This window comes from Ischnura elegans (genome assembly GCF_921293095.1).
Source record: "Ischnura elegans chromosome 13 unlocalized genomic scaffold, ioIscEleg1.1 SUPER_13_unloc_1, whole genome shotgun sequence".
Classification (NCBI taxonomy): Eukaryota; Metazoa; Arthropoda; class Insecta; order Odonata; family Coenagrionidae; genus Ischnura; species Ischnura elegans.
This window is the reverse complement of record NW_025791657.1, coordinates 14,244,342-14,258,737: the sequence shown is the minus strand read 5'-3', so window position 1 is coordinate 14,258,737 and position 14,396 is coordinate 14,244,342. Positions and strand designations below refer to the sequence as shown.

The window sequence follows — 14,396 nt, the reverse complement described above, 5'->3', positions numbered from 1 at the left end:
CAAGTGAGTGAAAGTGATATCATCAATGAGAGAAAGTCATGAAATGGTGGCAGGCCTCTTATTTATTAACCAATACCTTATATTTTTGTTAAGGTAATCAATAGTTGATGATACAGTAAATTATACTGGCCTAATCAAAGGTTGACAAAGATTAAACATTGCGGAAAACCTCATATTTATTTGTTGATGAGGGAAAAACAAAATAAAATGTACAATGTGCACGGGAGGATTCATGATACTAGGTGGCCATTCCGAAAAATTTTTGGCGTCCGTATGGCTATCGAAGATCTCTCTTTTTCTTGTTTGTGCTGTACCACTTGGGTTGGTATAGAATCACACGTCTGCTTACCGGGAGTTGGTGTGACGTCCCACCCAACGATCGGTGTCACACTGATCGGTTTCGAGATACATAATACAGCTCCTGGAAAACTCAAACAAAGAAATGTCAGCCGAGATTGAGTTGGAGAATCTGACCAGGTGTAATTAGGGGGCAACCTTCTGCATATCATATATTTGCCATAATTTTGAAGACTGTTATGTGGGATGAAAAACTCAGTACCTAAAAATGTATTTCCCAACACAGGGAACCTTTAAAATCATTTATATTAAGGTCATATTTAAAGTTGTAAGCCACAAAATTCAAAGGAAAATTTTAAATTTTATAATGCATTTTTAAAATTAGAATACCGTTTATCTGAGAGATTATTTAAAGAAACAGTTTTTATAACCACAAATACAAAAAATTTTAATGAAGGAAATAACAGAAATGCAAATATAAAAATAATATTAAAATGTAGGAGGATTTAATGTAAAATAGAATTAGCAGTTACACATAAGGTGTATCACATCAAAATTCCTATTTGCCTTTATTTTACACCTTTGGATGAATATATTTTCTAGGATGATTTTTGCACACTTAAATTAATTTCCATTACTTTGCCCATCATGCCTTCATTGTACCCACCATGAAATGCCTTGAATAGAAACAACGAATATCCGAAACGTCGAAAAGATGCTTTTAACTATAAATAACCTTTACCTCATGAGATCATAGTTAAAGGTTAGGAAGACGCCCCGAACAAAAGATAGGTAATATGTTTACATGCACATGAGACTTTATTTGACAACGCATAAACAATTTCCGGGTCCCTGACACCTAATTCTTTAGCAGCATATCGTCAGGGATTTCTTTGTTCTTTGTTCTTTTTAACTTTGTTCAGTTTCAGTAAAAACCTAATCAAGGTTTTATTCAGCAAGAATAACACAGTTTAAGTAAACAACTTAAGTGTTGCCACGACAAATACAATTATTAAAATTAAGATCAACAACATAGTATGTTTATACCACATTCACCCCCACTAAAAATCGATTAGTATCTGATGTAGTCATTTAGATAAGCTGGTAGCCTTCGCTGCCGTCCACGTGGAGAACCTTTCTGTGGAGATGGACTCTTGGGTTGTTCAGAGACACTCTTACTCGAATTAGGTATGCCCTTATCTTGCCCTGTCTCTTCATCGCATGAGGAGTTTTGTGATGTCAGTTCTCCGGAGTCAATAGATGGGCTCAAGGGAGGTCCGTCAAGCTTGTCTGGGAAGTCCCCTCTTGGAGCCAAATGTCTAATGGAAACACTTGATTCTTGCCCATTGGGAAGCTTTACATATGCATAGTCTGGATTTGCCTCTATTAATTCGACCTCCTGAACAATCGGGTCATACTTGCTGTGCCGCAAATGGTTTTTCATTAAAACTTGACCTGGTTTAGTTAACCATGTAGGCAAGGAGCGACCATTGAAAGATCTCCTGGGATGAGTGAACATACGTTCATGTGGGGTAGCATTTGTTGAGGTGCACAACAGTGATCTAATAGAGTGAAGTGCTGACTGAAGCACTTCTTCCCATTGTTCTGTCTTTAACCCTTTTGACTTTAAGGTCAAAAGTACAGTCTTCCATATTATTCCATTGTATCTTTCGACCTGACCATTTCCTTGGGGGCTGTAGGCAGTAGTTCTACTTGTAGCAACGCCTAAGGAGGTGAGAAATGATTTCAGTTCATGTGACATGAACGAAGCTCCTCTGTCGGAATGTATATAAGCTGGTGTACCAAAGAGCGAAAACACCATAGTCAATACTCTCACAACAGTAGATGCCGAAATATCTGTACAAGGAAATGCAAAAGGGAACCTTGAATATTCATCAACAATAGTCAGTAGAAAACGGTTCTTGGATGAGCTAGGTAAGGGTCCTTTGAAGTCTAAGCTTAATCTCTCAAATGGAGAAGTTGCCTTTATAAGCTGCCCTTCATTTCTACAGAATCGACGTTTTAATTCATTGCAGCAGGTGCAAGAATTAATCACTCCTTTAATTTCTTCTAGTGTGTAGGGCAGGTTTTTAGCTCTAACCCAGTGGTGCATTCTTGTTACACCCGGATGACATAAAGCATCATGTAGTTCTTTGAGGTTCATTCTTCCCTCTAAGTAGGTACTTGCTGTAATCCTCGACATTGTGTCTGCAGTTGTGTTTTGGTTGCCTGGTCGGTAAACGATATCGAATTTGTAATTAGCTAATTCAAGTCGCCATCTCATAATTTTCTCATTCTTTATTTTACTTGAGTGATACTGATCAAACATGAAGGCAACAGACCTCTGGTCAGTGATGACCTCAAAATGTCTTCCGATAAGGTAGTGTCTCCAGTTCCTCAGTGATTCCACAATAGCATAAGCTTCCTTCTCAACAGAGGAATGTCTTTGCTCAGCTGCATTAAGTGTCCTAGAGAAAAAGGCAATGGGACGTTCGGCTTGACTCAGGGTGGCCCCAATGGCAAACTCTGAAGCGTCAGTTTCTACTCGAAAAGGTGTATTTTCTTCTATTGCAGAGAGTGATGCCTCTGCTACATCTTTCTTGAGTGAATTGAATGTTGTCACAGCTTCTTCAGACAGCGGGAATGGTCCTTTTACCAGAAAAGGGCGAATCTTCTCTGAAAATTTGGGAATCCATCGGCAATAGTGAGCAAACATACCTAAGGTTCTCTGAAGGGCTGGCATGTCATTTGGGACAGGTAGGTTCATCAAAGGTGCAAGCCTATCCGGATCAGGCTTTATAACTCTATCTTCGATCAGATATCCTAATATTTTCACAGATTTAGTTGAATATTTACATTTATCTTGGTTTAATGTCAGATTATACTTTTCTACTGCACCTAAAAATCTTTCCAAATTTTGGTCATGTTCCTGTTGGTCATGGCCGCAAACTGTTACATCATCTAGATAAGGAAAAGTACCTTTGAGCTTTTCTTCCTTGATAATTCTGTCAATGTTTCTCTGGAAAGCTGGGACACCGTTAGTTACCCCGAAAGGAATTCTGCGGAACTGGTAAAGTTTTCCAGCAGCTTCAAAAGCAGTATATGGCTTATCTGATTCTAGAATAGGTACTTGGTGATAGGCACTCTTGAGGTCAATGGTGCTGAATATCTTGTATTGTGATACATTCCGTACCAACTCCTCTATTCTTGGGAGAGGGTAGGCATCAAGCATTGTAAATTTATTAATAGTTTGTGAGTAGTCAACTACCATCCTAGGTTTATGATTTTCTCCCTTAACTACAAAAACTTGAGCACGCCATGGTGAGTTACTAGGTTCTATTACACCTTCTTTGAGCAATTTTTCCACTTCAGCAGCGATGAATATTTTGTCGGATTCTGTGTGACGTCTTGACTTAGTTATGACGGGTTTGCAGTCTGGTGTGAGATTGGCAAATAGCGATGCTGCTGGAACTCGAGCAGTAGCTAGTGAACAGATTTTAAGAGGTGTTTGTTCTCCATGGAATTCTATTTCTACAGATGAGTGACTCTTCAGAAGATCGTGCCCAATCAGGAAGTCAGCACACAGATTTTTCATGATTAACACCTTAATATTTGCATATGTATAGGTCTGAATCTTCAAGGTCAGCGTACCACATCCAGTAACATCAGAACTCAAAGAAGAATTAGCCATGGTTATCTTACCGGAGTAAGGCTTAACGACTATTCCGCATCTCTCCACAAAACGTTCATTCAAGAAACTAAGAGAACTTCCAGTATCGATAAGTGCATTTAGTTCCACTCCATTGATCAATACCTTAGTCATGGATTTTTGAAGGCATAGAGGTGCTGTTACTGCAGAAGCCAAAAACGACGTAGAAGCTGTTGAATTTGTAGATGAATGTTTAAATCTTGATTTACATACTTTTAGGTAATGTCCTTTTTTTCCGCAACCTCTACAGATAATATCCTTTGCTGGGCAAGAGTCCCTTGGGTGCCGTTTGTTACCACAAAAGAAACATTTTTCAGATCGTACCAAGGCAGCTGATGTTGTTGTAGTATCTTCAGGGCTATCTTCTATATGGTCAGCAGCAGCAACAGGAGTTGAATCTGCTGTATTCAGATAAGACGCTGAATGTAGCTCAGCCAGCTCAAGTGACCTAGCCTGGTCATGGGCCTTCTCTAATGTGACGTTGGTGTTTTCCAGTAATCTTTCTCGAATACGAGAGCTCTTGAGGCCTCGTATGAAAGAATCCCTTATGTACTCATCTTTATATTTATCAGCTGTTACTGCTTGAAATTCACAATCTTTGCTCATTTGTTTTAATACCTGGAGATATTCATCGACTGATTCACCCGTCTGCTGAGTTCTAGATGCTAGGCAGTGTCTTGCAAATATTTCATTTCGTTTTGTGATATATAATGAATCTAGTATTTTGATGGCATCTGAGTAGTTTTCTGAGTCACTAATATACCGAAAGACGTTAGCAGATACATAATTGCAGAGTAATTGCAGTTTACCATCTTCTGAAACCTTGTTCACTTGGCCCAGGAAATTAGCAAATGTTCTTTTCCAGTGTTTCCACTTCGATTCAGCACCCACATGTGAAGGGTCAGTATCAAATCTTTCTGGCTTTAAAAGCTGTTCCATCTTACTAAAGAATTCTTGCTGAATAAATTGTAGTAAAATATCAGTTTCAGTAAAAACCTAATCAAGGTTTTATTCAGCAAGAATAACACAGTTTAAGTAAACAACTTAAGTGTTGCCACGACAAATACAATTATTAAAATTAAGATCAACAACATAGTATGTTTATACCACAAGCATGCTCCGATTACCTAATCAAATACTTAAAAAGGTAGTGTGGTATGGACTTGTGGGTAGATTGCCTTTTTGAGTTAATAAATAGTAAATTTGAATGCCATACTAACCCGGATATCATTGTTTAGCACACACTTAGTTTAGCCAGAAGACATAATTTCTTCATTAGTTGCCACTGAAAAACCAACTCCAACATTAATATGACACTGCCAAGGATTCACAGGTATTGAAAAACCGTTTATGGGAAATAGGACTAAAATCACTTTTCCGTAAACCATGTATGAGGGCCTTACATATCCCTACAATTGTAGATTAACTAAAGTTATGCTAAATTATCTTTTGAACGTTAATCGAAGTGGTTTTTTAGTTACCATTCGATTTAATGGTCACCGGCAGTTATCAAACATTATATATTTCTCCAATTGTGTCACCAAGCGACTAATCTATTGCCATATTGATTTAATCCTTGTGAATTTATGCTATTTCAGTCCGTAAACATTTTCTCCCTAGATTCCTACTATTGTGGACAAAAACCAAAGAGAGTCACTTTTAACTGTGCAACATTATTTATACTACACCAGTCTTCAAATAAGAAAAAACGAAAAGTACTCACCCTGAAGCATTTTCTCGTCAAACTTTTTCTCAGAACTGCGTTTGATTCTAAACAAATCTTTTTGAAAACACTGAATTCCGTCAGTTTCTTCAAACACAGTGGACACATGGTAGCGGGCAGGCCATCTCCCACAGCAATCTGAGATGTTGATAAACAAGTTAAACGTCAACAGAAATCGGAATTATCTTGGAAAACAAAATGAAGTAAGCAGCATTTTAACTAAAATCGATAACATGGAATGTGTAACTTACATGTAAGCCGACTACATCACAAAGGGCATCCTTCACAGTTATTTTGCATGCTACAATCGAAGAGAATATGTTGTAATAATAATCATGATTCTTCATGCAAAGTCTGCAAAGGTCAATTTCTGAATTCCTCAGTGAAGATTCTGTGAATATCCCGCTGGTACGACTCATGTTTTCACTTCAAAATATCATTCGCAATTTAATTCAGGTCTATCGTCAAAGAAATCATCCACTCAGCATTGACAAAAAAAATCACAAAATCCCACAAGGAAACTACATTCACTACGAGTACGTGTGAAAATGAAATACTTTAGAATGCTCAACGAAAGGAACATAAAAGCCAACAATTAATGAATCGCCTGAAAGATATACCAGGACGAAATAGAATGGACCGAGAATATTTTCAACAATTTTGGACACGATTACAAATTCCGTGGACACATACACAACAAATATTGATCCACAACATTACTTGTTAATATAAGACAATACAATCACACCTCAGTATAGAGTCGATGATTCTAGTTGCCATTTTATCCGTCAACAGCAGACCTATAGTACAGGCCAAACATACGCGTTTGAAGACGATTTTCTTTCCATATGATAATATATATAGACAATGCATTGTTAATCATATTTTTTTTTCAATTTGCTGTAAAATAACTGTATTTTGTTAATATTAATTCAATGATTAGTCCAGATACGGAATTTAAGGCCAATTAGAGGCCTTCTATGTATATCTGTTTCTAGCGGTAGAAATGAAAACTAACATTCAGCGAAAGCAAACCTATCTTTATTGCATGATCTTATATTAACATTGATTATTACAGTGAAGTAGAAGGTCAACAATAATATCAATTTTGCTGTGTATTTTTTCGTTGAGGTGATTTTGAGTTATTTAAATATTAAAATTTAAACTTTTCTTTCACCGTGAGCATTCTAAAAATATGTTGTATCATTGAAATCTATTTAGCTCCCGTGACGAATCTGGAGATCTCAGTCTGTTGTGTGTTAATGATTTCATCGACGATTAAACATATTTGTAGATTGAATGAGTGATTGAAATTAAAACATGAATCGTACCGCCGGGATTTTCACCGCTTCATCAGAAAGGGATTCTGTGGGTACCTTATGCAGACTATGCATGAAGAATAATGATTATTTTTACAACATATTCACTTCCAACGTAGCTTGCAGAATGACTGTGAAGGATGCTATAAATGGTTTACTCGGGTTAGAAGTAAGTGGTTCGATGCCTACGACTTATTTATTTTTCTTTGTCATATTGCTTTAGTTATTCACTTTCAGTAGTTTCAGCACTTCTTCAATGTATAGCGTGTTGATTGCTATCTTAGGTTGCTGTGGGAGATGGCCTGCCCACCACCCTGTGTCCACTATGTTTGAAAAAGCTCACGGAATTAAGTGTTTTCAAAATGACTTGTCTACAATCGGACGCAAAGCTGAGAAAATTATCTGGCATTAATTGCTTTAGGGTGAGTACTTTCGTTTATTCTCTTTTTAAGACTGGTGCATGGTATGTTTTGGTAAATGTCAAGTGAGAGTCTTTGTTTTGTGTCGACAACAGTGAGAAATCCAGGTGAATCATTATTTGTGGATTCAACTTGTCAAAGCACTTGTTTGATTGGATTTACTCATAGTTGTAATTGATTATTCACTTGATTCCACGACTTGAGAAATAGAATATTGTATGACTTCTTGAAAGTGGTAAATCCAACTTCATTTTAAAAAGTGCTTTGAGTAGAGATTAAAAATAAATAGAGCATTATTTTTGTTAATTGATAATATTGGATAACTTTAAAGGCCGTCGTACATGGTTGTCGGAATAGTGAAAGTAGCCTAGTTTCCCGCAAGCTGTGTTTCTCAATCTCCGTGTCAAGTGCTTGTTACCTTGCAGTTGATGTTTCAGTGGTGATACGCAAAGAGGTTTTGTTGTCTTATTCGAATATGCGTTTGTAAAAGAATCATAGCTAACAAAGTGGGGCATTCAAGTTCGCCAACTCATAAAAGGAAATGAACCCACTACGCTATGAAAAAATACCTTTTAATATATATACTCACTTTGGTAGCCGAAGCATTTTAAAATTAACAAAAAATCTCTTACCATTTCCTGCTAATTGTAAGGATGAACTGAAATGGATCTGTAAGTTGGTGTCCAATCATAGGCTCAACTGCACACGCACAAAACGTGAATTCTTGATGTTTTCTCTATTTTATAACAATATATACATGCTGATGGTTCAAATACTTCTCTCAATTTACACGGCTTATAATGCGAAAAGAGGAGAGGTACAATGAATGCATAAGTGTTTAAAATTACGTTTGAGCTTAGGAGATGATTGTTGCAAAAATGTCATTGCTAACGTTGTAAACAATCGACGTAAAATAAAGAACGATCAGAAGGTAGATGTGACGTATCTTTTAAGTATCAATATGTTTAGTATGTTTGTTAGTTACTTTGATACAAGATTGTATTTACATTTTTATTTTTGCATAAATATGTTATTAATATGAGTATGTTGAGCTAGAACAATGTATTCAACTTCAGCTATTACTACTAATTTTCTTTATGAGTGAAAATAAAGTTTATTTGAATAATCTATTAGTTAAAATTGCATTCTCTGTTTCAAATTTTCGTGTTATCAAATTCTTAGGTTCTATTTCAATGAATACCAACTAAGATATGCACTGAATGTTATGTGCTCTGTTTATTTGATTTTAAAGATGGCTTATTTGGTGAAATACCATATTTTATTAATTGATATGGTTAACATATGTAACAGTCTTCACAATCGTGGCTTGCCATATCATATCCTTCATTTCTAGGGGTTGTTCAGGAAAGTTTTTGTGTGTAAAATTGGCCCTGGGTATTTAGATAATTATAATAAATTTTGAGGTATGCTTTTTTTTACCGAAATACGTTTTAAATAGGTTATTTTGTTAGATGTTTACCTTTCCAGGAAAATGTTTCACAATTTAAGACACCATTGTTGAAAACATTTATTTTCTGCTTCCGTTGCCCCAAGGATGTTATACAGGCACTATGTAAAATGAGAATACGAAGAATCTTCTAGCCTAATTTGGAATAGCAGCTATTGAGCTTTTGAGTTATTGATTAAGAGACACATGTCAATTTTATGCAAATTCTTTGATATCAGATTGAAAATCCTATTTCATGAGCAGGCTTCATTAGTTAACTTTGAAGGAGGTGAGTTTATCACAGTTACTTTCTCCACAGAGTATCCAAGGGGATGAGGCAGCTGATGACGAATTGGGGCCTTCTGTGGACACAAAAGACTTCATTCAAGATGAGATACAAGGCACCTCACATCTCACTCATTCAGCCCAAAGGACTGAAATATACATTCCTGTGCCAGACTCCCGTCAATTCAAAGATAATATGTTGGTAAGTTTTATTCTCATCCAAAGTGAAACACTTGTTATACGGCCTTAATTTATAGATATTTACTATGTTGCTAGACAAAATTGCTGTAGCCCAGTGTAACTGAATGCATTTCTACGGGAAGTCACCGTTGCTTGTGTGACTAGGGAGACCTGGGGGGCCATGCTCGAAATTTTAGTCGTGCACGACTTCATTGTGGTGTGCGAGTCACGTGGTACGGAGCCGAGTGCTCTGGCCATTTGGTATGCTCCAGCTCCTTGGAAACGAATGCAACTGTCACGTGCACGACTGCAGCCGAGCGCAACAGAAAAATCTCCAAACATGAACCACATCGCACCAACTGGATATAAGAAATTGAGTCCACAGTTTAATTAAACATCGTAAATATCTTACACAACTGTGATCAACTCTTTTTAACTTCTTCCCGGGCTGCCTAGTATTCTATGGCATTTTCAGTCTCATTTGTCGCACAAATTTGCTGTTGCTATTTGAAATTAGCTGTTGTTTACTTCTCGAGCGCTCGTTTCTGCGACGTTGCCACTCACCCTTCATGTCACTCGAGCGACCTATGTCGCATTCGGTCGACTTCGTCTCTAGCATACCGATCTCAGCTTGACTCGGGATACCACTCGACATCACCACTGGCTTCGTTGCCGAGCGCTCGGATAAGTTGAGCGGTTTTGAGCATAGACCCCCAGATGCTACGAGGTGAAAAAGGAGGACAGCACCCTATTAAAAAAGAGATGAAAGGAAAAGTAGGCCACTTGGAAAATAACGTCAATTTATAAGTTTGATAAATAAAATTAATTTTCTGTATGAATTTATATATTTTTCTGTGGATCTAATTTACTTAAGCATTTTATTTATTGGTATCATCTTGTTAGCTATTAACATGTTGTACATTCAATGTGGATGTGATTTTCATGAAAGTCATCAGAATTGGTCAATAAAATAAGAAAGAAAATTAGAGGGAGTTTTCCATAACATACCTTCCGTTCAAACACTGCTTTTTACAAATGGTGCACACCGTTTATAAGAGGGATCCTTGTTGAAGGTCATTCACATGGTGGAAGAACTTGGATTGGATATTAATGACGTACCGAGGCGGAGAGAGGACTCCTGGCCTGACTGGCAGAGCCTGTCAATTGACTGCTCCGCACTTAATGTTTTTAAAATAAGATAAGAAGAAATATAGCGTCAATTTTATAATGTAGATAAGTAAAAATTGATTAGATCTATGATGATATATATATTTCGTGGATCTAATTTTCCCAAGCATTTTTACATTTTTTACACCTAGCAAGGTAGCTGTTTTAAAGTATACCGGGACTAGCCGCAGTGATAACTTTTACGGGAGTCACCCGCAATGCACAATCGTGCGAAAGATCCACAGAGAAAAAATCATTCACCTTGACCGGGATTCGAACCCGGATCCCCCGATTTCCGGTCGAGTGCTTTAGCCAGTTAAGCTACCGAGGCGTCATTTTTAGCTAGGTAGGCTTAAGGTAGCTGTTAACAGATTTTCAATACACGTAATCAATATTTTCAATGAAAAGTACAATTTCCCACTTTTCAAAAATCCAGGTTGGTGAAAATTGGTGAAACATCTGCACTGTACCCACTGGCAGGTGTTCTATGAATAAAAATATCCGCTGGCTCCTCCCGACATCAAGGTGGGAAAGGGTTAAAAAGAAAGGATGAATGGAGGAAAAGCAGGACACTTGAAACGTAATTGCAAATTCACAATAAAGAATAAGGAAATTATCAGCATTGTGATTTTCTGTTTTGTTTGTGTATATTACTTTTTCAAGCAATTTTTTCATTTTTAAAAGTGTTCTGTTCATAAATTTTTACTGAGGAAATGTTTATTTTGTTTCTCTTGTTGGTCCGCATGGATGAAATCTGGGAAAATACCCTTTGTGCAGTTGTATTTTGCCATGGTAGGCTGAAGAAATATTTAGAAATTTTGAGAAGTTCTGAGTTTCTATTATCAGATTAATATACATAATATAACATAATTTTTGAAAAGGAGGAAAATTCTCCATTCTTAAAAGATCTGCCCAAGCACTGGACGTACATGTACAAAGGATGAAATGGCTAGACCAACCCGAATGTCTGGTCACCCTTTATGAAGGCGTCATCAATACATTATTACATTTAATTTATTTACGGGATAACTCAATTATGATATTCTTATGTGTAACATCACGGATGATAGACCATAGAAAAGAGTAAACACACATTTAATGAAACCATTAAATTAAAAAAATCTGTAAAGAATTGATCATTAATGAACAAAACATATTGGAAGATACAATAATATAAATGTTTAGTTGTAAAAGTATTCTCGTTGTAAAATTTTTAAAATAGAGGTCACATCCGAATTAACATGGGGTCATTCCATTTTAAATCAACCAGGCCATGACACCCACCGACTCGGATTTTCATGAAACTTGCCATGATCATACATCCTGTTATAATTAGATATTTTACGCAATTTTTGCCTCCTATTGTCAATTTTTAATGAAATATGAGCAATTGAATCTTTGGCGTGACCCCTAAAGTGCCGCAACGTGCAACGCATGGTGATTTTTATTTTCATCCATAATTCCATTCCTGTGAGATGAAAAGCCATTATTATTTTCTATAGCTAAGTGGTCCATAATGATCCCACGACTATCTTTAATATTCAGTGCATGAGGTAATTCAGCTGCAAAAAACAGTGTACAAAAAAATCTCGCTTGTAACATTTTTCATTGTCAGCATCCACAGGAAAAGGGCATGCGAATACAGACTCATGGTTCAGTTAAAATAATAATTAATGTATGAGCAAAGATCCTGATGAAAAAAGATCGTGAGTCGGATGTTCCTTTTAGTAAAAAAATACTCATTCATGGTCACGATAAAAAAATGGCTCTTTTTCAAGTCACTTAGAATTTACACAATTTAGAGGAGAAATAAGCTTATACTCATGGTTAAACAATATTGGAGCTTGCATTATCCAACTATAGCATATGCTACTGGCTCTTAGAGTAGGAAACACATGAGCAATCATGTGAATGTACTACCCAATGTACTGCTAATTTTGTGCTTTCAGGACTATTCCTAACAAGCTTTCTCTTACAAGGGTATTGGGTAACTGAATAGTATGGTATAAAATGCAAAGGCAGAGGATAGCTATCAGAAAGTTTTCTCCAATTTCAGTCCAAGTGGAGTTAATTCAATTCTCATTCATATGGTGCTGCCTTAGTGATATTCTGTGTTGAATTTCAGACTCAGCAACTCGTGTGTGTGATTGATAGTCAGGCTTACATTGTAACATGTCTTATTCGTATTGAGGTATGTCTTGCCATGTCAGAGATAGCATTGTGCAGTGTTGGCAAAGAACTCAGTTCTGAATTTCACAAAAAGAGCTACACAAACACAGCCCCAACTTTTTATTTCAAATAACTACCAGAAGTGGACAGAGAATTCATTGCCCTGCGGAGCAATATTCCTATTTCATCACTATTGACAGTGTGCTCTCATCATCTTCATTGCTACTTACAGAAATACAAGTGTTATAAGCCTTAATGCTGTACCCTTTTGCCATACATAATGCTCCTGTGAGGAAATTTCTGAGGACCATACCTCTAAAAAGTGTAAGTCCGTGAGAGCAGCAGGCATGATGGTGAAGCCTGGAGAAAATTTTCTGTATGTGTGACATGAGGATTTCCAAAATTTGTAAAAGTGAAATTGTTTCCAATGGCATTGACAAAAGTGAATATGAACTTTCATCAGTTAAGTCTGGGAAGAAAGTCATAGAAAATAAGATGAAGGAAACTGCAGCTTGGAGGCTTTAGACTGCTCTCCTTTGAAATTATATTCTTTGTCTTCTCACAGTAGACACTCATATGGAAAAGGAAAGATAACACAGGCTAAGCATCGCCTTGTTTTTAAAGTGTCTGGTGCATTGAAATTAGTGAATCCATCAATAGAAAATCTAAGTAGTGGTGAGGATGAGAGTGACAGTCAACTCATCAAGCAAAAGGCAGCCAACCTGGATGGCCTTCTGACTAAAATAAAGAATAAATTGCCAACAGTTAGCTGGCAGGGTAAAATTTAAATGTTGACCCTGGCCCCTTTATCTTGGTCTAGGAAAAGGGTTGTGAGTGATTTTCATGTTTCAGGCTACACTAAGAGACAATTAAAAAAGTTAATTGATGATAAGGGAATACCTGCTGTGCCATCATCATGTGCTGGGAAACCACTTCCAAACTCCACGGTGGAGCTGGTGAAAAATTTTTATGAGCTTGACTGGAATTCTTTACAGATTCCTAGAGCCAAAGATAAAGTTAATGTGGGTAAGAATGAGTATATGCAGAAGAGGTTGATTTTATATAACCTCAAGGAACTTTAAGTGCTCTTCAGAGAGCAGTACACACAAGAAAAAATTGGGTTCTCCAAATTTTGTTCACTTCATTCAAAATGGTGTGTGATAGCTGGTGCTTCTGGGACTCATTCAGTTTGTGTTTGTGTCATATATCAAAATGTGAAACTGCAATTGAAGGGAACATATAAGGAGTGGATGGATATCATCATCTGTGACTGAACAATGCAGATTTTATGCTAAGAAAATGTTCTTACAGTCAAGATCCCAGGGTAAAGGATATCATCATTTCGGTATTTTGTGAATGTACCCCTACTGACAGAGGGAAATATAGTCAGTGGGTTTCCTCTGATAGAATAGAACTTCAGTTGTTCACATCATCCATTGATAAACTCTTGGAAATTCTATGCCTCAAAATGAATAAACCGATATCACATTGTTACGTCTCTAAAGAACAATCCTCATTTATCAAAATAAGCAAAGAAACCCTCACTCGTTAAAAGACAGTTATTGTAATAGATTTTAGTGAAAACTTTTCATTTTTAATTCAGGATGAAGTTCAAAGTTATCACTGGACCACTCTATCATCCACCATACACCCTTGCTTGATTTACCTGAAGAAAGATGGT

At 36.7% G+C, this 14,396-nt stretch overlaps 2 protein-coding genes across 2 annotated transcripts; one reads left to right on the top strand and one right to left on the bottom strand.

Annotated features, from left to right (window-relative positions):
• Positions 1 to 1,369: 1,369 nt before the first annotated feature.
• On the bottom strand, positions 1,370 to 4,945 carry LOC124172088. The gene has a single exon (XM_046551495.1). It carries the CDS (start codon positions 4,943 to 4,945, stop codon positions 1,370 to 1,372), a length of 3,576 nt encoding a protein of 1,191 aa, XP_046407451.1.
• A 1,865-nt stretch (positions 4,946 to 6,810) lies between these two features.
• Positions 6,811 to 9,504, top strand: LOC124172087. The gene is made up of 4 exons (XM_046551494.1): positions 6,811 to 7,217; positions 7,333 to 7,470; positions 9,234 to 9,401; positions 9,457 to 9,504. The coding sequence occupies exons 1-4, from the start codon at positions 7,050 to 7,052 to the stop codon at positions 9,502 to 9,504; spliced, it is 522 nt and encodes a 173-aa protein (XP_046407450.1). The 5' UTR covers positions 6,811 to 7,049.
• Positions 9,505 to 14,396: the final 4,892 nt, after the last annotated feature.